Source organism: Toxotes jaculatrix, chromosome 14 (assembly GCF_017976425.1).
Source record: "Toxotes jaculatrix isolate fToxJac2 chromosome 14, fToxJac2.pri, whole genome shotgun sequence".
Classification (NCBI taxonomy): domain Eukaryota; kingdom Metazoa; phylum Chordata; class Actinopteri; family Toxotidae; genus Toxotes; species Toxotes jaculatrix.
The window spans coordinates 17,009,919-17,032,509 of record NC_054407.1 but is presented as its reverse complement, the minus strand read 5'-3'; the positions used below and the strand labels follow the sequence as shown (position 1 = coordinate 17,032,509).

The 22,591-nt window shown below is 40.5% G+C and overlaps 4 protein-coding genes across 4 annotated transcripts; all 4 read right to left on the bottom strand.

Annotated features, from left to right (window-relative positions):
• Position 1: 1 nt before the first annotated feature.
• Positions 2-5,458, bottom strand: thoc1 (THO complex 1). Its single transcript, XM_041055060.1, has 21 exons — positions 5,375-5,458; positions 5,074-5,147; positions 4,915-4,975; positions 4,737-4,806; positions 4,231-4,349; positions 4,088-4,136; positions 3,903-3,998; positions 3,676-3,758; positions 3,503-3,576; positions 3,248-3,356; positions 2,995-3,129; positions 2,564-2,664; positions 2,386-2,452; positions 2,204-2,254; positions 2,000-2,070; positions 1,749-1,844; positions 1,560-1,625; positions 1,360-1,443; positions 915-1,062; positions 685-769; positions 2-427 (listed from the first exon to the last, which is right to left on the bottom strand). Exons 1-21 carry the CDS (start codon positions 5,420-5,422, stop codon positions 150-152), a joined length of 1,965 nt encoding a protein of 654 aa, XP_040910994.1. The 5' UTR covers positions 5,423-5,458; the 3' UTR covers positions 2-149.
• A 4,416-nt stretch (positions 5,459-9,874) lies between these two features.
• LOC121192997 (aquaporin-1-like) lies at positions 9,875-12,060 on the bottom strand. The gene is made up of 4 exons (XM_041055087.1): positions 11,674-12,060; positions 11,370-11,531; positions 10,354-10,434; positions 9,875-10,256 (listed from the first exon to the last, which is right to left on the bottom strand). Exons 1-4 carry the CDS (start codon positions 12,046-12,048, stop codon positions 10,062-10,064), a joined length of 813 nt encoding a protein of 270 aa, XP_040911021.1. The 5' UTR covers positions 12,049-12,060; the 3' UTR covers positions 9,875-10,061.
• A 171-nt stretch (positions 12,061-12,231) lies between these two features.
• Positions 12,232-14,023, bottom strand: LOC121192998 (aquaporin-1-like). The gene is made up of 4 exons (XM_041055088.1): positions 13,571-14,023; positions 12,842-13,000; positions 12,577-12,657; positions 12,232-12,468 (listed from the first exon to the last, which is right to left on the bottom strand). The coding sequence occupies exons 1-4, from the start codon at positions 13,931-13,933 to the stop codon at positions 12,298-12,300; spliced, it is 774 nt and encodes a 257-aa protein (XP_040911022.1). The 5' UTR covers positions 13,934-14,023; the 3' UTR covers positions 12,232-12,297.
• Positions 14,024-19,710: 5,687 nt separating this feature from the next.
• LOC121192995 (aquaporin-1-like) lies at positions 19,711-22,268 on the bottom strand. The gene is given in 5 exon segments (XM_041055080.1): positions 19,711-20,316; positions 20,636-20,716; positions 20,953-21,114; positions 21,818-22,192; positions 22,194-22,268. Coding segments are annotated over 5 exon segments (873 nt in total). The 3' UTR covers positions 19,711-20,136.
• Between the last annotated feature and the right edge of the window lie 323 nt (positions 22,269-22,591).

The window sequence follows — 22,591 nt, the reverse complement described above, 5'->3', positions numbered from 1 at the left end:
ATGATATTAGAAAAAACATTTATTGGATTTTCTACAGTGAAAAAACAGGGCTGTCAACTTAAAACTACATACAAAAATTTGTTTGTCCCCAATTTGGTATGAAAAAGTATGCTGCAACAATGTAATGGAGGTACTGAAAATGATCTACATTAAGCCTCATTGAGGCTGTCTGCAATCTGGGAGAATCCTGCAGCATTTAGAGCTGTGATCAGGTTCTCCACAGTAGCTTGTGTTCCCTCTCTATCCTGCCAGGCTACAAGCAGCAGTTTGGCCTGCATGTCAACATCTTCACTGTCTGTTTCGATCTCCCGCAACTCAGCCGCCTTCATCTCCAAGTGAGAGGCCAGTGTCTTCCACTGAGCGCCTAATTTGCCTGCTATGTCATCCATCTGCTGGTTTGTCACCAGCTTGCTCTGTATGCTCGGACCTGGAAGACAGACACAATAGGGAGGATAAAAATAGACTCGATCTGAAAAGGATGGAAAGGAGCGGGTACATGGTGGATGAGGTGATTTAATTATCATAACCAGGGCCTGAAAAATACAGAGGTCAAGCTGGGTTGAAGCTAATTTAGACACTTAGCTGTAAATGCATGTTAGGATGTAAAAATGACTGAGCTTAATGGTGGATGAGGCCCTGCTCAAGAGGTAGTATCATGCTGAACGAGTGACAATTCAAACTCACTGTCGTTGCTGTCTTTGAGAAGATTGTCTCCGTTATCGTCGTCATCCTCTTCTCCTGTTTTGATCTCTTCAGAAGGGATATCTTTCTGCATGGAGGGAACGAAAAATCAGGCTATTTGTCTTAGACAACAGTTATTATGGGCATCATGCAATGCTTTTCATAATGGTGAACACAGTTTTTTTTTTCTTTTTTGATAAGCAAAAAAAACAAAACAAAACAAGAATCCTTACCGGCAGCTCTTTAGCCAGTTTGCTGACCATGCTGTCTAGGTAGTCTGCCAGGCTCTTGAACTTCTGGTTCGTGGGCTGAAAAAAGTGCGGACTTCTCCTGGACAGAAGCCTCAGAGCGCGCCAGCCGTAGTTGGGGTTCCGTACAACCCTGCACAGATTTACAGAAAGAAACAGATGTAGAGCTGTGCTGCTAAAATCGATTCTCATTTTATTTTCTAAAGATCGATTCGTACGTGCTCGCGTATGAATCAATCTTTAGAAAATAAAACGAGAATCGATTCAGAATAGGAGAATCGATTTTATCAACACAGCTCTAAAAAGAACACTTACAAATCCTGACAGGAAACTGAATGAATCACTCGAAGCTACTGGACTTTAGTAGGATTTTATTCTGGCAAACTGACTTTCAGACATTTTGACAGCACACGTGACTGTGTAAACTTACTTGTACTCTTCCTCCACCATGTTAGCAGGGTCAGCCTGTTCAATGGCTTCTGCAAAGAATTCATCCAGTGATGGCATGAACTCTCTAAAAGGAAGAGATCAGATTTTAAAAAAGAAATTTTATATATATATATACACACACACAAAAAGGTGAATGTGAGTGTTAATGGGATCTGCAACCTTGTTTTCTGAACCACTGACCTGCTGTCTGACTTACAAGCCTCCATGTTGTCCTGGTTCAGGTTCCACAGTCGTGTCAACTCATCACTAACAGAGCACAGAAGAGCTTAAATTATGGATGTAAACCTGAGGCTCAATATTTAAAATAATAAATAAATAAATGAAACCTTTCTCCCCTCTGCACTAACAGTCCTGTATTACTTCACATACTTTCCCATGAAGATCTTTCGGTCCGGCCCTTTTCCAAGGAAGTCCTCCGGTGCTTGTCTTTTCCTGGTGGGTCTTTTGGGTTTGTCATCTACTGTCCTGTTAAAATAGGTAACAGGTCACAAATCACACACATTTGCTGTAAAATAATGGCTAATCAATGTATAAATCAACAATAAAATAACATCAATAAATAAATATATTTAGAAAATGATTATCTACCATAACTAAATGTTAACTTTAGGTTGCTATACCTTTCTTTCACAAAGCTTGGGCATCCCTCGTTTTTCCAGGCATTCCAGTTCTCCTCTGTGTTGAGGATATGCTGTCAAAAATGAGAAACATTTCTAGTGTCACTGATGTGTGGAGAACTCTGATTTTACAAACATAACAGAATGAGTGTGTACAAAGAGGTCTCATTTAATAATTAATATCAGTACTGCCAAAGCATGGCTTACCTCAACCATGGTGGCAAACTTGTCTCCATCAGGAGGGATCTCTCTGAGCAGCTACAAGAGAACAGTCACAGATTAATGGTTTGCCTTTCTCTCTCTGAACGCCATAACAGTAAGGCACATTATTTATGGATTACAGTAGCTACTAGTATGTATAATCTATGTCAGTGGGATTTAGAACAGACCTGATAGACCAGTTTTGTTGTCTCCTCTATCCACGCAGCCTGGTCATCATTCAGAACGCAGCTGGAGCTGAATAAGCACAAAGACACACACAATATGAACCCTCAACATCTGGTGAAATCCCCCCCAACACAAATCAAAGTTTTTTTAATGTCCTACAAGGTCAGAAGAGTGCTTCACCTTTTGAACTTGACCTGGCCCTTCAAGTATTGGAAGAGAATGAGGTACTGAAGCAGAATGTGCCGCCTGAAATTGCTGTCACTGAGCTGCAAATCCATCAGCTGAGGAGAGAAAACAACAACAACAACAAAAAAAACAAAACAAGGAATGTCAAACCCAGAGCGATTTTAACACAGAGTAAAAAGAATGAATACTGTGTAGTTTTGTTTATGGCAGGAGGTCTGTGTTGTATTCATTTAATGAAGTATTACTGATATTATTGCAAACGACTTAATAGACAAAAAATATAAAGCTGTAGCCTATATTGAAAAAAATGGCACTACCACACTAGCTCATTGTTTACCAGGTGGATTCAAATATCATCCAACTCTCGAGGTGAATAAAACAACACAAACTCCAGATTATTCCCAGCGTAAAAATAATTTTCTCACCTTCTCGCTTGTGAGGAACTTGGCAAAGTAGACATGTTCTCCTCCAGATGCTCTCAGCTCCTCCAGTTTCCTCTTAGAGGCCTGCATGTCATCCAACTTGTAGCTCTTGAATACTGCCAAGGTCTCATCCGAGTACTGAGAAGGAAACATTGGCAGTGAGTTTTTCTCAAACATCTGCTCTGGTGTTTGTTTGTTATGATCTGACAACTGGAGAGTAAGGGAGAACAATTCTCTCTGTGGTCAGGTGTACTACCTTAAGGAATGTCATCCAAGAAAGTTTATCGTAGCATTGCACAGGGTTTCTGAAGTAGTCCTGCAGTGTCCAGAACTTTCTGTACAAGTTGTAGTCGATCGGGATGGAGCTGAAAGTAAAATTTGGTTCCAATAAATTAAACTTAAAAACAGCGACAAGTCACTGTGTCCAAAAAAAGTTAAATAAAATTTAAAAAATAAAATAAAACACATGGGCAAACTTTATGGTGTATTTTAGAGAAAAACTTGAACTCACCATGGTGCAGGAGCATCATCCTCTCCCATTTCTCCTTCCTCCACCTCCATACCATCTTCCTTTTCTTCTGTGTGCTATAAAAATGGAACCATAAGATAAGATAAGATAAGACTAAATTGACATTTCTTGATTGAGAAAACTCTCACAATCGTCATCTGGGGTCGAAACTTTACCTTCTGGCCGAGAGTGCTTTCTTGTTCATTTTTATTGAACACTGTTATATTGTCCAGGTTAAACTGGCTCTGCAGATTGAGGCCTAGAAAAACAGAACAGAACATAATAAAAGAAGCTGAGAACATGGTTGCCAGACATAATCAACTACTTATTGTAAACTGCATCTCTGAGGCATTGTTGCTATTTTGGTTATTCAAAGAGAACATAGATATATTGCTGTTCTTACCTGATTTCTCAGACAGAGGGAAGAGGCGAGCCAGGAAAAGTTGGATTCGCCCACAAAATACCGTATTCTGCGATTTGGAAAGCCTCCTCAAGAGATCTACACAGGTGTAGAGGTGTGTTACAAACTATTCTGTCTTTTAAACATAAAAATCCTGTTCATGTATGAGAGTGAAATATGATCTTTACCATTACACATCCTCAACAAGTAGTTCTTTCCAGCAGTGTAAAAGGAGTTCTAGGGATAAGGAGAGGACATAGTGATCAAATGATCTAGATCATGTTGGACAAGTACTTCAACTGCTTTTACTGAGAGGATGTAGATTATTTACCGACTTCCAGGTGGCGACATTCTCCTCGACAAAAGAGAATATTTTGTCACACTGGTCAAGAGGAAGACAGTCCAGTACATCCCCCAGAAGAACGAAAGGTGTTGTAGCAGAGCAGATACCTGCATGGAGAGAAGGATACAAGATGGCAAAGGCTTGGTCACCACAGATCTTTCTTACTACTGCTATCTGTCCACGCACTGTTAAATTGTAATTCATTGGCTGGGGCTAAAGAGCCGCCAGTTTCTGACCACTGAGCTTGGCAAATATGAGCACTTTGATGACAAAAGATACAGTGGTTGGTGGTAAACAAGTACAAATGCAGAGCAGAAGAGCTGGAGTGAGGACAATTTAATTCAGCTTTCAGTGATTTTGTGTCACACATTATGTACTTTCTTTTACTTAGGAGCATGCTGAGAACGTGATACATGGCAATGATTAATCTTACATATGCACAGTTCCTGTGTGTAATATAACCCCATCTGACATGTATAGCACTTATAACTTACCCTCTTTCACAGCGTCAATACTCAGGTAGATGAGAGCCAGGTAGTCATCACAGCTCGCCTTCTGCTCAACCTGCAGACACAAACACTCATTTCAGGCCTTCATGTTCCATCAGGGGTCAGATTAATTTAATGTGGGTTACTGAACTAACTTTAAGTAAACAGCCACTGATTTACTTACAATCTGATCACCAAGAACACCCCTCAGAGCCTGGTCAAGCGTGGTTTTCTTTTCCGTCTCACTGGATCATTGGAGAAATAAAGAGATTACAAAACATGTATAACTTAATTTCTAAACGATGTGGTTTTTAACTGCAGGAGTCAAATGAACATTACTTACTTGCCGGGGATCTGGTTGAAAGCATTTATCAAAGGTTTGCTGGTTTTTCCACTTAGGGCAAATCTGGCAGAAGCCTGTAGATTTGAGAGAGACAAGGAGAAAACATTTTAGAGAGAATATGCATCGTTAGAGAGCGTTTATGTTTAGCTTAGCTAGCATCTGCTACCTGCTATGGTAACAGAATGAGAACAAGCGGTAAGCTGCAGTAACGAGCCTGCCGCCTAACTATGATTTAAATTACGACATACACTATATAATAACATGCGACTTAATACAGAAGGAAAATGTAGCGACTTCTCACCGTAAATTTGTCTTTAGCGTCGACAAAATGAAATAAGGGAGGCGACATCTTTACGCATTCGCTACCGGAAATGCCGCTAAACTCTTTCCGGTTTCTCCCCTCTCTGTTTAGAGGGGTGCATTCAGGATCTCTCTGACCCGGAGTTTGCACTGTTCATAAAAGATATATGGTAAATTATATATTTAAACAATATAATATATATAATAAATAATTAACGAATGAAATTCTTGGTAGCAGTCAGGCTATTATCAGAAACACTGTTTTCATTTAGAGCACGGGGTTTATTTTTATTTTCATTTTTTTTTTTTTTTTTTTACCTGTACCGGTATTTGTTACCATCAATAATATAAACGAAAGAAATAAAGGATAAAAAGATATATGAAAGTACAAAATAAGAACATGTCATTTCTATGCATAAATAGTTAAAGATACATTTTGTATTTGTATAATGTGTATTCTGTTAATTAAAAATAAAAATATTGTTAAATTTTACAACTCCATAGTTACTGTAAGTTTATACAAACGTATTAATTTGTTCACTGTAACTACGTCATATGTCTACATCATATTTAGTTATCATATATTTATTTAGAATTTTGTCTCCCAGTTAAGCCAGACCAAAAGCAGCTGCCACTTAGCACTGATTTTAATATGAGCAGAAACAAATTTCTCCATCAGTTATAAATACAAATTGTTCATGGCTGAAACGATAAGTTGATTAATTGATTAGTCGATGGGCTAAATTAATCAGCAGCTATTTTGATGATCAATTAATTATTTGAGTAATTTATCAAGTAAAACTTCTAAACATTTACTGCTTTGGTTGAAAAGAAAACAAGACACCTGAAGATGTCGCCATGGGCTTTGGGAAACTGTGATGGCCATTTTTCACAATTATCTGTCACTTTATAGATCAAAGAACTGGTCAATTAACAAATCAAGGCGGTTGGTGGTGGTTTAGTTTGTTAGTTATTGGTATGACCTTCAGAGTGACTATGTGCATGCTGGCCTAAATCCAACTTCAACCAGAGGGTGGCAGTGTTGCATACTATTTATGCCCACTACAGTTGGAGTTGACAGATCATACACTGCTCTGTTTGCACACATGAAACACAAAGTGTGGTGGATTTGTGTGTATGTGTGTGTGTGTGACTGTGTGAATCCTGAAGTCATGGCAGGACAAACCTGAAGTCCACCCTTTCCTGATGATAACCCCTGTAGCATTTTACAATAAATGAACATACAGCTATTGAATATCTGTTATATGTAACATTTGTCCCCATTTCACAGATGTTTTCAAAACTTCACTGAAATGAAAAGGTTTGTTCTTTTACTTATTAATTATTGGTCAGCTAATGTTACACTGTGTGTGTCCTTAATAGTCAGGGTTCCGGTTGGGGACAGGGCTAAGGTCATTTTTGGCATTTAGTGCTTTAAAGTAGAATTCACAGAGGTCACAGCACTCACATTTGCGTGTTTATTTGTGTGCTTGTGAGTGCACATTTCTATGTGTTGTGGGTATACAATTAAATTTACAACCACTGAGCTGCAGGGCTTGAATTCTTTGATGGGATCTACTGTTCAACAATGTCACACAGCACATAAAAACCAATGGGGCATTACACTGTGACGTCAATCATCTCAGGTCCAATCCGTAATTTTTTGACCACATAAATTTAAGGTCTATGCACCTGCTTCATTTATTTAATTATCATTTTGTGGGCTAAATTGAAAATAAAATCCTGTTTTTATGCTGTATTTACAAACATTACTTATGTAAACCAACCCTTAACAACACTATAAAATATAAATAATATGCTGACAACAACCTGTTAATCATTTGACAGTGAGAGCAGGTTCCAAACCAGTGTTCTGGATTTTGATGGTGGGGTGACCCTTTGGTTTACATTTGAACCATGGACTGTGCCTTTAACTTTGACAGAACCAATGTGAACACTTTGGCCTGTTTTGATCTGTGTTTACCAGCAGTTTCATGGGTCAGGACCTCTGAAGTAGTTTCCCCTGACAAGTGTTTATAGCCATGCAGTTACAAAGGCAGTAACTGAACATAGAGGTGTTGTGCTGATGTCTGGGGAAAATGTAGAAAAAATTGTGAAAATGTAGGCTAGTGCTGTCAAGTAGAAAAAGCTGAAGGCTAATTTTCATCACTTGTCTGTGATCGCTGTGGTCTTAAAAGGGGAAGGGAAAACTGTTTTACTCTGCAGTTTTGAATGGCACCTTCGTTCTATGCAGAGTTTGCTACACAGTTAACCGGAAGTATAACTGTGCCCAACCCCCCGAGACACACGGCTCCCCCCCTCTGACACAGCATTTACTGAACCTTTGCCAAAAACTGACGAAAAGCAGAAAGGGAGTGAGCTCGGCGATCAGCTCTCGGGTTGCAGATAGGGGCCCAACATCAGTCAGTATGTGCAGATGGGGTGAAGAGGGCTGTTGGTGGGGGTTAAGCTTCTGGTTAAATGCAAGTAGTCTTCAAGTGGGAAACGTTACTCTACATGTTTTGCAGGCAATATTCTATATATTGTTTTGTCAACAAACCCGCCCCCCCCAATTTGTTCCTACTAATTACATTAACCTTTAAGAACAGGTCACACATTTTATTTAAAAAAGGCTACATAATTTTCTGAAACAGATGGGTTCTGTAGTTTTTAGCAAATGTTATTCAAACAGGAGTAAACAGTGTATTTGTTGGGAACTATTTCTGGCTGGAGATTGATACACATTTGGTGCCAATGTGAGAATTTACTGCAGCGTGATGGTGTATGTGGGATCGGCTTGAAATAAATTACTGTGCCCTCTTCACTGTAATGAAGGAACATGTCACTGAGTTCAACAGTGGACTCATTAAGGCATTTTTGTTGACAATAAAAGTATATAGAACATCCACAGCCTTATCGTTTAATATGTTACTATTAATTTGTGAAGTGAAAAAAAAAGGACATTGGTTTTCTATCACACAAGCAATCGAGACTATTCAGAATGTGTGTTAAACAGGCCATATTGTTGGGTTGAATATTACTGTTGACTTGTCTCCATTCCCAATTGTTTATTTTGTCTAGATAAATATAATGAGAGGACTACCGAACACTCTCCCATGCCAGACCATGGAATAATCAAGCTCAACATGAGGGCCAAATAATTTGATGAAGGACACTCTCAGACAAAATGACTGAGGGGCAACAAAAAGAGCATTGTCCATGTTGTTGAGGACAAACTTCAAAACAAGAGGCTAAACACAATGCACTGACCTCTGAGGTTAAGCACACAAAGGAGGGAGATTTTAGATTGGCTGGTGTCACATGATCGGCCTTTGAGATTCCACCATAAAAAAAAATCATGTGAAGAAGTGTCATGTCGTATCAGTGAGATAATCCCATCAGCACAACTATTCTTCATGGATAAATTTAAAAAACGCAGCACATTTAAGCAGTTTATGAGAAACCAAACTGACAGAGTTGTGGTAACATACACCAGAGCAAAGCAGTATTCATCTTAAGAGGGAGGCTAGCCCTAGAGAATGATGTACAGACTAAATATAGATAAATATTATTAATCTGATTGTTCAAGTCATTGCAATTAAATATTATGAAGCATGTTGATTTTTGCAGGCTCTGTAGATTCTTATAGCTTCCTCCCCTTTGCTCATCATCACTTCAGTCTGTTGAATTTTAAGCTTACTGTTGCTTTTAAGTTTGTGTTACACATATATCAGAGTGATTTTCCATCATGGATTTCACCTGCAAAGCTGTGTCGCAATAAGCAAAAGTTGGACCTGACAATATAACAAAATGTACACCTTTACTCCCTCACAGGACATTGTAAAATTATTCGGGGCACAGACATTGTGTTAATGATCATCTCACACAGAACAGAATAATAGCACCGCTCAACAAGGAGATGTGCATCCAACCACAGCGGTTATCCCGCCCCTGACTGGTGCTTAGCTAACAATAACTTGCATCTACTTAAACAACCTTGGCTGGATTGCCCTCTGACTGCAGGCTCTCTGTTGAGAAATGTTCAGTTGTTGACTTTAAAGTCATTTGATGGTTATTCAATGATTAGCCCAGGGAGTGGGGGACCATCAAATACTCATAAGTCATAAAACGGGATGTAAGACGGGCCATGTGCGTAGATGGAAATAGGACATTCTTGTGACAAAGCCAAACAGGAAATCTCCATGATGGCCACATCTTGTCTAATCATGCTTTTTTTTCTTACGAAGAATTTAAAGTGCTTTTATGTGCAATTACCTGATCCACATCCTTGTGTTGTTTTACCACAGAGAGATTTTTGGGACGGTCGCCAGCACCTTGAATAGAATAATACTTTGCACAGTATGCAATGCATCATAAAGAAACTAATGGTATGGACATCCAGATGTAAATATACATTGTGCTATTCTTGGTAATTGCACAATATAAACAAGGATGTGTTCACCTTGCTTTGACCTTTGACGTGTAGAAAATTGTTTCAGATGAAAACCCTGGAACTGAACGGAAAGGGATCTTTATTACAAGACACTCACCGGTGAAAAAAAGACAATTATAAAAACACACTGCAAAACAAACAAATACAAGCAATAGCCATTTTAAAGCATATTTACAGATCGCTTGTCATATATTAATGCGCTGACAGATAGAAAAGCTGAACTGTTGCATGCTGTTCAGTGTTTCGGCCACTGACTCGGCCCTGGGCTGCTGTTGTCTTCTCCAGTTATTTCAGCTGTTTCGTTTTCATTTTCTGTACCATGAAGCAGGACGTTCCTTCGCGTTCTGAAATCTGGCACTCTTGGACACAGAAGGAAATCGTAGATGAGAGCTGCTGCTATTCCGCCGCACATTGGCCCCAGCCAGTAGATCTGGAACGAAAGCTCAGATCAGCTACATTCATCTCTGACAAAATAAAATGGGTAAAAGTGTGCTCTTAGACAAAAAGCCTCCAACGGCTGACATTACCCAGTGGTTCTGCATTTGTCTACGTATCAAAGCTGGTCCAAAGGAGCGCGCAGGATTGATCCCACATCCAGTGAAACTTATCTGTAAATGGCAACACATTAGATGTATTGGTTATTCACCTATTTATAATCATGGGACGGAACAGTTCATGTAAGCAATTTGGAAATGTATATGTGCAAATCAGTTGTGCAGGCCATTCATACATGGTCAGCTTTTAGAATACATACTGGCAGTGGAGAAAAACATTAGACAAACACACTGTGCTGAGTGACCAAAATAAACTATTTTTATAAGTGTTATACTTTATATCTTTAATTCTTTAAAAGCTGCTCGTGGCAAGAGCCTACTTGTGTCTTTTTCTTTGTCTATATTGCATACACAGTTTTGGCACCAGTGATCTAAGCAGTGACCCTCTACAAGTTTGCTTACATTGCCAGGAAAACACACTTAAAGAAATGATGATTGCCAGCCATTTCTCATAATTGATGCTGCTAATTTGTATTCTGCTTAATATGACACTTGTGGAGCTGCCTTTGCAATCGTGATCTGTTGTACCTGCTTCCTGAGCTGCTGGCACATCAGCCGCACACACTGCAAAATTATGTAACGTACTGTAGCAGGGAGGAAAAGTCTTGAATCATAACCACCACTGTTTAAACACAGGAAAACCGTGCTGGCAAAGAGAAACAGTGGACCTTTGCTAACACTGACTGAACAGGATATTTGCTTTAAAACCCTACAGATGGTATTGTAAAAATTATCAGGAAGCATAAAGACTTTGAAGAAAAGCTTCACCAAATTGTTCTTTCAGCAATTTGGTGAAGCTTTTTGGACAGTGCTTTCATTTTCTCCACCCTACTCTGTTGTGAGCTCTCTATCACACAGAGAAAATATGGTCTTCCGGAAAGGAGGGACATTTTAGGATTAGTCATGATTAATCAACACTTGGTCTTGTCAAAATTGTTGTAAAATTCAACCACGTATTCAACAGAATTACAGGATTGTGATTCACTTACAGCTGCAAAGTGCCCGAGTCCCACTGACAGCCCAATAGCCAGCGGTGCAAAGCCTTTAACATTAGTCTGTCGCTTATCAGTCACAGCTAGCACACACAGAACCAGCTGAAAGGTGGCAAGGAACTCGATGACAAACCCTTGTCCTGCAGTCACTTTATTTAGCTGCAAAATATAATCAACAACCACAACTCAACAAAAAAGTTAATAAAAAAACTTAGTAATTAGAATGAACTCAGTTTTTTGAGAGCACATTAAATGTCCTGACAAATGAAACACACGCACAAAGACAAGGACAACTCTTTACCTGGTTAACACCAAGGGATTCTGGGTGGCTATATCCATTCACAATAGCACTTGCTGCAACTGCCCCAAGCATCTGAGCCAGGATGTAGCACACACATCTGAGGATACTGATCTGGGAGCTGACCAGCAGGCCCAAAGTGACTGCTGGGTTCAGGTGTGCTCCACTGATGTGCCCCAAACTCTGGACCAGCGTGGCGATGGCCAACGCAAAGGCCAGCGAGACCTTCAGCTCCTGAGCAAGATCCTGAGCGTTCTCCTTTACATCAAGGTTATCTTTCCCGATGATAGCTGATAAACCAATGAATATAAACAGCAACATACCAACAAATTCTGCAGCCACAGCCCTCCAAAACGCCAAGGTTCTTATTTCTGACATCTCTGCTTCAAATGTGTCTGCTGTGTTAAACATGTGCCCCTACTTCAGTATTTATAGTGAAGAGGTTTGTGTGCAGAGGGGAGGAGAAAATAGATCAACCAGGAAAAAGATGCACCGCACAAGATTTCAGGTCACACATTTGAGCATTATGAACAAGATGAAACTCCTTATGTTGAGAAAGTATTTTATTTTACAAAAATATGCAGTATACAGGAGTAATTTCCGCTCAGACCGGTTCCTTTGACTATTTTACATCACAACGTCCTCCAGAAGGGGCTCCTCAATTTCATTTTCTGGTGATGAGCCACTGCACAACAGGATTCTTGCTTTTTCACTGAATGGCTCATCTCTGGGTGCCAGCAGATAATTGTACAGAATAGCTGCCACCACACCAGCACTCACTGGTCCTCCCCAGTATACCTGAAAAAAACAAAAAAACAAAAAACAGGACAGACACTTTCCTGTTTCAATAGGAATGACGCATGAATACGACACTTAATATTTGACTTACACCTCCACAATGCGTACCCAATGATCATCAAAAGACTCCTGTATAATTGCAGGCCCAAAGGATCGAGCTGGGTTGATACCACATCCTGTGTAGCGGATCTGTAAACCATATCAGAGGAAAACACCACTTGCCTGTCTGGCTGTACATCAGCAGATTACATGCAAGTCTGATTTACAGCCAGGTCATCCTACGCAAATCCATTGTATCAGGCTACAGCAAGATGGAGAAACCATCTATCTAATCACTGAGGGGGGAAATAAAGGAATGTTTTGATATACTTACCCCAGCAAGGTGTCCCAACCCTACAGAGAGTCCGATAGCCAGAGGCGCATGTCCACTGAGATCACGCCTTTTGTCAGTGACTGCAAGCACACACAGGACCAGCTGAAGAGTGAGCAGGAATTCTATGACAAAACCTTGACTTTGGCTGATTCCATTTAGCTGCAAAGAAGAGAAACACTTCAGTTTGTGTGCCTCATTTTTTACACACACACACACACACACACACACACACACACACACACACACACACACACACACACACACACACACACACACACACACACACACACACACACACACACACACACACACACACACACACACACACACACACACACACACACACACACACACACACACACACACACACACACACAAATCAGCTATGCATGCTAGTTTAATTAAAAAAAAAAAAAAAAAAAAGCCCTAAATATTTGTTTACCTGATTGACTAAGTACTTAAATTACTGCTGAGGACAAAACAAGTTATGCTATAAACACCCACTAAAGAGAGAAGGGAATTAAGATTAGACACTTAAATAGAAGAACTTATCACCAGCAGTTAGCAAATGTGGAAGTTTTAGAGATTAGAACACAACACTTTCAATTTCAGTGTCTGGCTTTCACAGAAAACTAGATCAGGCTGGAGGCAATTCGCCAAATACCAATCAGACAGAGTACTAAAAGTTATTCACTGAGGAAAATTGGAAGCACATGGACTCCACCTTACCTTGTTAACACCAAGTGAATCTGTGGTTTCTGGCCTGATACCATACACAATGGCGCTCCCAGCCACTGCTCCCAAAATCTGAGCTATTATGTAGAAAAAGGCTCTGAGGACACTCATCTGGCAGCTGGCCAGGAGGCCCAGGGTGATGGCAGGATTCAGATGGGCACCGCTAATGTGACCTATGCACTGGGCTAATGTGGCAATGGCTAGGCCAAAGGCAAATGCCACTTTTATCTCTTGGTCAGGATAAGTATTATTTTTGTCCCCTATTGCAGCTAAGATGCCGATGAAGACAAAGATGATCATTCCCAGAGACTCAGCAAGAACTGCCCTCCACAGTGCCCACGTTTTAATTTCTGACATGGCTACTCAGACAACCTCATGCAAACAAACAGATTTTGGGCAGCATTTGAATGAAACACCTGCAAGACTGTGGGCCCAAGCAGCCCAACTGAAAATATCATGAGTGACATTCACCAGCATTCGAGTGTTGTGGCTTTAAAGAATCAGGCCTAATTGGAAACAGCTGAGAGATATGCATACTGCAGCCAGTGAGAATGACCTCCAACGTCTCCTGCTCTGTCCAGAGCTTTTCCAGTTTAACACAAGGGCGGAGCTGCTTTTACTGATATTCACAACTCATTTAAAACCACACCAAACTGTTGCTTTGAGTCAGATGTTTCTGTGTTTCTGAGTGAGTTAAAAAACACATTAATGTTTAAATAATGTTGGTGCTTTTTTGGAATAAAAAGGAAAAGATCAAGGTTTTAGTGCATAAATTCAAAATAACACATACTGCTTGCATGCATAATGTTTTCCACTGTTGAGCCAATTACACATTAGCATTTTTATTGCTGCTCTATCCTAAAATTGAAAATAACAATTCCAAATGATTCAGGAATTTAAAAAAAAATCATTATTATTATTATTTATTTATTATATTTATTATATTTTATCTTAGTTTTATGGGATATATTTTCAATAATTTGGCTGAAATCCAGATATCCATGTGAAGGTGTGAAGGACATCCATAAAATGTCTGAAAGGTGCCCATTGCCTATTACCTTTTTTTTTTAAAAAAAAAGTCTTTGTAAGTGGTTTTCCTATCTTTCAATCTACTTCCTCTATTCTGAGCATGTGTCATGCAGGACTGGCTGCATTGAAGTTAACATCAGTCATATGCCACTGTGAAGGAAATGGGACCTTTTTGAATTCACAACAAGGAAGTCAGCCTCTCACTCTGTTTTCCTTTGTGAAGGAACTGACAGGTTAAAGGGTCACGGTGCTTCTTGTCTTCTTGTCAGAGGAAAGAAATAAAACCTGTCAAAGCATCACCTTTGCCTTGAGCCACAGTTCTTCATCCGAAAAGAAGAGCACATCATCCACATTTTTCTTTTTCAAACAACTGTAATTTTACTTTCTGCCAAATATTCCCTGACTTCTTTAATTCAGCTTTTGGTTTCTATCTGTTGTCAAATTAAAATAAATAAATATAAATATAAATATAAATGCAGAGCAGTGGCATATATTATTGCTGGGGGTAGTTTCCAAACATTTAAAACTACACTACAAATACACTCTCAGTTTTGACTATATACAGCGGCATTTGCAGGATAGAGATAACAGTGTGACAGGGAGGATATAGGATTCAGAGGAGGAAGATGGGGGAGGAGTAATGACGTGGCACGCTGACAGGAAGGACAAAGGTTACGCTTTCTAACCCTTTAAGCAGGAGCAGCTCTGTGGGCCTGCCAACTCACCACTGCAGAGCAGACAACTGTCAACCAACATTACATTTGTTGTAAAATCACCTTTTTTTCCATTGTCACATGCATGTCTGATACTGTACTGCTCTACTGTATAGCAATTCCTGCACTGCAGCCACTCCTGCACTGCAGGATCCACCTGTAGACTCTGAGTGTGCATTCTCCTTGTCATCATCACTCCTCACTCCCTGTGGTATACTTGGAGTTTCATTGTGGGGACTGAAGGGGTCAGAGCCAACTGTCAACTCTGCACAGATTCTACATTCACTTAATGTTATATTCCACAAGAGCTGGCTGACTGAACTTCAGCTAGTATAATTATCAAATCAGCCACCAGATCAGGGCACTCCAGGATTTACTCATCTCTCAGCAATAATAATGGAAATCTCAGCAATACATTATTTTTGTTCTGTAATAAGGAACTATATATACACCTATACCGAAATACATGCCAATTCTCAGTTGATTATAAAATAATGTTTAAACGTTCCAGGAGGCGACCTCCATTCCAAATTACTGAAGTTGCACTGATTCATAAAAACATTTGGGGAATTGGTTCAACTGAACCAGCTAAAGCTTTAAGACTATTAAAATAAGCCGGCGTGACCACACAGGCCAGTGACATCATGTAAATAAATTATAATCACCAGTGTGTCAGTGGTTGTGTTTAGAGATTTAAAAAAAATAGCTGAAAAAGTGCTTGAAATAGAACAGCGTGAAGTACAAATACCACAGCAGTTGCTGAAACAGCTGTGGTATGATTTCATCAAGTGGATGTGACTTGTTTCTGACCAGTTGATTTTTCAGAGGGGAGGGCAGCTTTAAACTGACCGGCATCGTCTCTGGTTGAGGACACTTTTAGATCACACTAGAACCTCTTTTGATCCTATGCCAGTAGGAGCACCTCATCACATGAGTGCCCTCCACTCACCCATGATGTTCACGCCCCACCCCCCTGGCTTTCAGTTGTAAATAAGATACAAATATGCGTCATCCCCCAAATCAAGTCTTCCAGAGACATAAATAATATCACGATGCAGGTGTTCTGAAGAGCCACAGAGAGGATTTATTATGGCAGTCTGTCATGAGAGTTGGACTTTAACTTAATTCAAGAGCTTATAGGATGAGCACTGAGTATTTAATCATGCAGAAAGGGAAGCAAGTCAAGTATGTAATCAATATGTATGCTGGTCTGTTAAGCACAGTAAAATGGTACTTACAACTTTAAAGGTTTTCCCTCCCAGTTGCTCAAAATAAGTGAAAACATAAAACCATAACATGGTAAATAAACAGCAAGCGTGACCACTCGAAAAACATTCAAAACTGAATTCGAGACTTGAAAGGTAATAAATGATTTTCTAGCATTCAGTGAGTCCGGTTTGGATTTGTTTCTTCATCACAAAAGGTTTATCCAGAGTCCTGGTCCAAAGCATAAGTAAGTCCAGAGATTACAGTCACAGGTGCAGGTGTACTGCTGGGGAAAAAGACTCTTACTGAGCCTCGGTGGTTTTCCTTAAATAAGGCTCCTAATCGCATATTATGTCCCCATCACAAATTTCCCATCACATTTTTCTTAGAACTGTTCATGGTCTGTTGCCACCCACAATGACATCATCAGTTGTTGTGAGGGACAGTATGAAGACAGATTGATCAATACATTTTTACAAACATTTTTACTCTCTTTATTTACAAGACCAGGTTCCATTTGCACTGTTTATATATTTTTAAATAACTTAATATTAATTTAAAATACCTTTGTGACCTAACTGGTGCATGGCAGAGAGGAGGAGCTGAAGCAAACCATTAAGGACTCTATGAAATGTGGACTTGAAATTCTTGGAAAATTGCTGCTTCCTTGAAAACAGGCTGTGTGCCAATCCAAACTTTTAAAGGCCCCATAAAATGGAGATTCATAGAAAACTGTTGTTTCCTGGAAAATGATGTATTTTCAGCAATGATCTCACCCTGCCCTGGTAGGCATAGCTGAAGACTGCAATGAAAATTAGCCAACACAAACTTTTGAAAAATCTGCCACTTCCATTCCTCCTATCCAACTGTCTAACTAATAATTTGCAGGTGGATGAAGCGGGAAGAAGGACAGAGAAAGACAAGTGAGAGTAAGAATAGATTAATGAGCACCTGAGCACCTTAAAACGGCAAGACAAGATGAAAACCCCTCATGCATGGATCTTAATGAAGGCCACAGGCCTCTGTTCAACAGATGTCCAAGGATTATGTAACTGAGCAGGAGAGTGAGAAAAGCAACTTTTTCTAATACCACTTTTACAAATCCATTGATTTTGCTTTGTAAGCAGTGAAAGAGGACTGAGCCTGCGTGCTTTGGATGGTTTGCTGTGTCCTGTGTGATGGCAGCAATTTTTTTTCTTGCCTGGCTGAAGTTGGTCTAAATGCAGGATTGGGATCCTGCCAGTGATCCAGCTGTTGACTGACCAGTGGTGCAGTTTATTGGGGAGTGGTGCCTGTAATGCTTCAGTTCAATGCCCAGCCATGTGAACCAACACATATTTGCTGTGCAGAGGTCTCAGTGGAAGCAGTGAGTGACCTGCTGGCGCATGACCCAGCACCCTGTAGTGGTGAACCAGTTGCTACTGATATGGCTGTTTCAGAATAAGCATCTAAAAGGTGTTGACATGTGTTAAAGGGCCAACTACTTCTGGCCTTTTTTCAAGCTGAAACGGCAGTTCAGTTAGAATATGCCTGTGCCCCACCAAGACACCATCCTACATCCTTTTTGCCCTTATGTCATAACAAAGGCACACGCTACAAATATGACTGTTCACACATCCTCCCCATCCTCCAAAGGATGAGCACAAGGCTGCAGGGTTAAAGCCAAAAAAGCTATTCAGTCTTTTTCTGTCCTTCTCCACTGGCAAACTGCCATAAGCTGACCAGCCGAACCACGGGGGAGTGAGTGAGAAGGAAAGAGAGAGGTTGAGTCAGAGAAATTTTGTGTGTGAGCAGTTTCTTGGCTGCTGAAAGGACACTCTCATCAACCTGGCAACCTGCCACTGGATGCTTCACCTGCTGAAAACATAAGTGGGAGAAGCTATCCATCAATCAGCAGCAAAAGCTGGGCAGTACAAAGAAAACACAAGAAGACAGAAAGTATAGCCCAGTGCCCAGGACCACAATTTGGGCTTATTTTCCACACTAGCTATGGATTTACTGTGTCGTGGTGTCTTAGAGTTGATCACGTTGCACTGGAATCGGCCTAGTTCTTGTAAGTGTATGTTGGATGAGGAGGATTTCCAGTTAAGTCCATATTAATAGGCCCACATCAATAGTTTTGACCCTACACATTGTAGCTTTATTCACAAATATGACTGAAGAGCTTAAGTTATAGATGACAAAAACATGTTCAACATTTGTGTTTCTTAACTAAAAATGGTCTGTGTATTGGAGGGCCAGTGTTTGCACAATCCTGTGTTTGCACTCTCACTGATTTAATCAGCCTTTGACAACATCAGATTTAGCACCTTTCTAATATATATATATATTTTTTTTAATCTAATCTGGTGTATTTAAATTTAGTGTGATAGCTGGCTCCGAATCAATCTTTTCTTTCTTTCTTTTTTAATCATGCATTGTCTTAATTCCCTGTCTATCAGTATGGAGCTGTTGATGTGCGTTGTTGTTTCTTCAGGTGTACACGCTGGATGCTATTTGTTTAACATTCCTATGAAAAAGCTTTCTCCCTAGAAACTTCTCTCACTTTCTTCTCTCCTGCACATCTTTTGCCTGCAGGCCACCTGTGCTTGTTCTTCTTTGTGAAAGAATCATGCATCATTTGTTCAGCACGTAGCTTTCACAGCATCCATCATGCACAAAAGTTTACTGATTACAACCTTGCTTATTATGTTGTTGAGTTGTCCTGTCATCAAGAAAGAACAAACATGAAACCAATACATAACATGGTAGATGATTTGCTTCAAGTTATTGAGGAGTGCAGACGTCCACATATTTATTTCTTGTCAAATAAATCCAAGGCTGGATTTCCTACTGGGACAACTTCAAGGGCCCAAGACATTGAGGGGATCCAGCGACCCCAGGTTCACTATGCTTCAGAAAAGTTTTGGCCATTTGATTACCTGCCAAATTGTTAGGGAATTTGTACCATTAAAGTACAATCTCTTTGACAAAATCTGGTTTTAATAGTTCAGATTGTGCACATTGTCAATTTCATAATTTAATAATAATTTAATCTTTTGTTCAATCAAATTACAAAGTTACCCTCGGGCCCTTAATAGTTTGCTGTGCACTGTGTTTTGATGGACACTTGGAGGCAACAGGGTGAATAGAGACTGCGCAGAGTACTGAAGATGGGCAGAGGCCAGAAGGGGAACTAATTAACAACTGTTAACAACAAGTGTTTTATTTACTTAAAAAAGTGAGACATTTCAAGAGTGTACACACAATACATTATCCATCAGAAATAAAAAGTGATACAAGCACATTGAAATATGTATACAAAATAAAAATGGCTCAACACAGAATACTGATGTGGGAAACAAATTCAACACACTGCTCTGTCAAGATTTTCACAACATTGACTTATATGTTTGAGCGTCAGTTTAGATAAAAATTGTGTGTGGAGTCAAACAAAGGAGTGAATGAGAATGAGACACTAACTGACCCCGTGACCACAATCCTCATTGGTTTTTTCAGAGCACAAAAACGCTGACATCTACACTAAATTCAAGAGTTTTTTTTTTTTTTTTTTTTTTTTTAACAAGAATATAGACATGTACAAAGACACTAAGTGGTTGTGACTGCACAGTGCTACTTTGATGTCATCTCCACAGTTGTAGTATCATTGCCTCCGTTAACATCATAGTCACCCACTGGACCACTGACCAGCACTTTCACGCGCTCGGGGAAATCATCAAATTTGGGGGAGAGCAGGAAATCATAGATGAGAGCAGCCGCTACACCGCCGCACATTGGCCCCACCCAGTACACCTGCAATGAAAAACTTTGATCAATGTCTCGATCTGTATTCTTTAACATGAATCAAGTGCAAACCATCGTTATCACAGAGGGGAATGGCAGGAATAACACAGAGATTCCAGTCTGGTTCAAAGGGTTTACTTTTGTCAATATCTCAGCTGGCCTAATTGTAAAACAAAAGGAATGCCATCACTGATTAACTGGAGGAGGAAGATAATAGAGTCATCCGTCTGCCAGGGAGCTTTTGAATTATTTAAGCTTGACATATAATATGCATACAGAAAATGTGAGGCATGCGTAAAGCGCTTGTCTGCCTGCCTCTTTGACTTACCCAGTGGTTTTCAAAATTGTTCAGGATCAAAGCTGGACCAAAGGAGCGAGCAGGATTGATGCCGCAGCCCGTGTAGCTGATCTGTAATCAACAACAAAGAGACGACATAAGAGGATATCTTCAGCTACGTAGTCTGGTGGATATAATAGAATCTGGCAGGGGTGAGGGGTATTATCTAAAACAATCAAAATGCATGAAATTCTTCCACTCCAAGAGTGTTATCATGTTTGCTGCTGGTTCACACCGCTCAAATGTACTGTGCCTAATCCTAGGCAAACATTACACTGCGTTGAGGATGGTAGTGAGGTGCTACTTACAGCTGCCAAGTGTCCCAGGCAGACTGAGAGGCCAATGGCCAGGGGTGCTGAGCCGGTGACATCACGCCTCCTTTTATCAGTGACTGCAATGACACACAGCACCAGCTGGAAGGTTGCCAGGAGCTCAATGCCCACGCCTTGACTGGGAGTAACACCGTTGAGCTGCCAGAGTTAGAGAGGAATCCAAAACAACAAGAGTTTGTCAGTCTGTGTCAGTTACATGGACAGTTTCGCCATCACGACCACCTTCCACTTAGGAGCCGCTGACATTGCCCTGGAAGTCTGACACCAATTTGGCAGAGACTCTGACGTGCCACATTGCTTATTCATTTTTCATTTGTGGAAAACCTGCTCATTGTTATTCAGTAAAATTTAGCTCTAGTGCACTGTGCATGGGGTAGAGCAGTTGGTCCACAGTTTCAAGTCTTCAGCTTTTTCTGGAAGGTGACAGCTGATATTACCTCTTACAAATAGGTTCAAGAAAACTGTAGCATTAAAGTATTTCAGTGTGCAAAACCTAAAATTTACCAAAACAGCTGAGGAGAAAGGTCAGAGTGCTGTCACGGCATGTTTGCAAATTCTTTAAGCTGTTGCACTGTTTTTTTTTATCATGTGTCATCACTATTCAATAACAAGCAATGACAGAATGTCCAAAGAACAACACAAACAATGCCAAATCAGTGCTTACATCCTCCCAAAAGTCTCACTTTACATTGTGAGGTCAACATTAGACTACAGAGGAACTTTAAATTCTCACTTCAGCAGCATACTGCAGTGAATCACATTTTTCAGCACTGTGGGATGTTTTAGATCACGTAATAAAACATGTCCTGTCAACACCAGCATGATGAAAGGCTTTACTTACAGAATTGAGCCCCAGTGCATCAGTCTCACTTGGACGTGCTCCATACACAATGCCACTTGCCAGGGCTGAACCCAACATCTGGGCCACTATGTACATGATGGCCTTGAACACGCTGATCTGGCAGCTGGCAAGCATCCCGAGGGTAACTGCAGGATTCAGGTGGGCTCCACTGATGTGGCCTAAACTCTGGGCCAGTGTGGCGATGGCCAATCCAAAGGCCAGAGACACCTTCACCTCCTGGTCTGGGCTTGTATTGTTCTTGTTCCCAATGGCTGCGGCGATGCTAAGGAAAATGAAAAGGGTCATGCCGACCAGTTCGGCCAGAACGGCCCTCCAGAATTCTTTGCTCTTGAACTCTCTCATGGTGGTGGCAGAGTGGCTGTTGGGCTGTGGGTTTGAGCTGGTCCTCTGTAAAGTGCCTGTACTCACAAACAACAGCAACAAGCTGCATATATAAGGCCTGGGCTGATAATGGTCAGTGGGCGGGCTTTTAAGAAACTGAAAGAGAGGGCCACACTGAATTAATGAGAAATCCAAAAGACTGGTCTCTCATTTCCCTCCCTCTGCTTGCTCACCCTCCCTCCTCCTCTCCCTGTCCTCCAGCCCCTCTCCCAGTACCTCCCTGTGCACCAGTTTCTGGTCTTTGGACTTTTGTGAGCTATAGAAGTGGGTCCTAAAATAACAGGGTCCAATGGCACACTTTTCACTTAGTTGTACTGTGAAGTTTCTTATTGTGAGTCTTCAGTTGGATTTTTTTTTTTTTTTTTGGTGAAT

Bases quoted from the DNA above. Each gene is read 5' to 3' on its own strand.
- LOC121192997 (XM_041055087.1), bottom strand. From the start codon at position 12,048: ATGTCAGAAATAAGAACCTTGGCGTTTTGGAGGGCTGTGGCTGCAGAA. The intron at 11,532-11,673 runs GTAAAGAGTTGT...TATATTTTGCAG, and splicing joins AATCCCTTGGTGTTAACCAG to CTAAATAAAGTGACTGCAGG. The intron at 10,435-11,369 runs GTAAGTGAATCA...TGCCATTTACAG, and splicing joins GACTCGGGCACTTTGCAGCT to ATAAGTTTCACTGGATGTGG.
- LOC121192998 (XM_041055088.1), bottom strand. From the start codon at position 13,933: ATGTCAGAAATTAAAACGTGGGCACTGTGGAGGGCAGTTCTTGCTGAG. The intron at 12,658-12,841 runs GTAAGTATATCA...TATGGTTTACAG, and splicing joins GGTTGGGACACCTTGCTGGG to ATCCGCTACACAGGATGTGG. The intron at 12,469-12,576 runs GTACGCATTGTG...TGTTTTTTTCAG, and splicing joins AGTCTTTTGATGATCATTGG to GTATACTGGGGAGGACCAGT.
- thoc1 (XM_041055060.1), bottom strand. From the start codon at position 5,422: ATGTCGCCTCCCTTATTTCATTTTGTCGACGCTAAAGACAAATTTACG. The intron at 3,130-3,247 runs GTAGTACACCTG...TTTCCTTCTCAG, and splicing joins CTTGGATGACATTCCTTAAG to TACTCGGATGAGACCTTGGC. The intron at 2,665-2,994 runs GTGAGAAAATTA...TTCTCTCCTCAG, and splicing joins AGTTCCTCACAAGCGAGAAG to CTGATGGATTTGCAGCTCAG.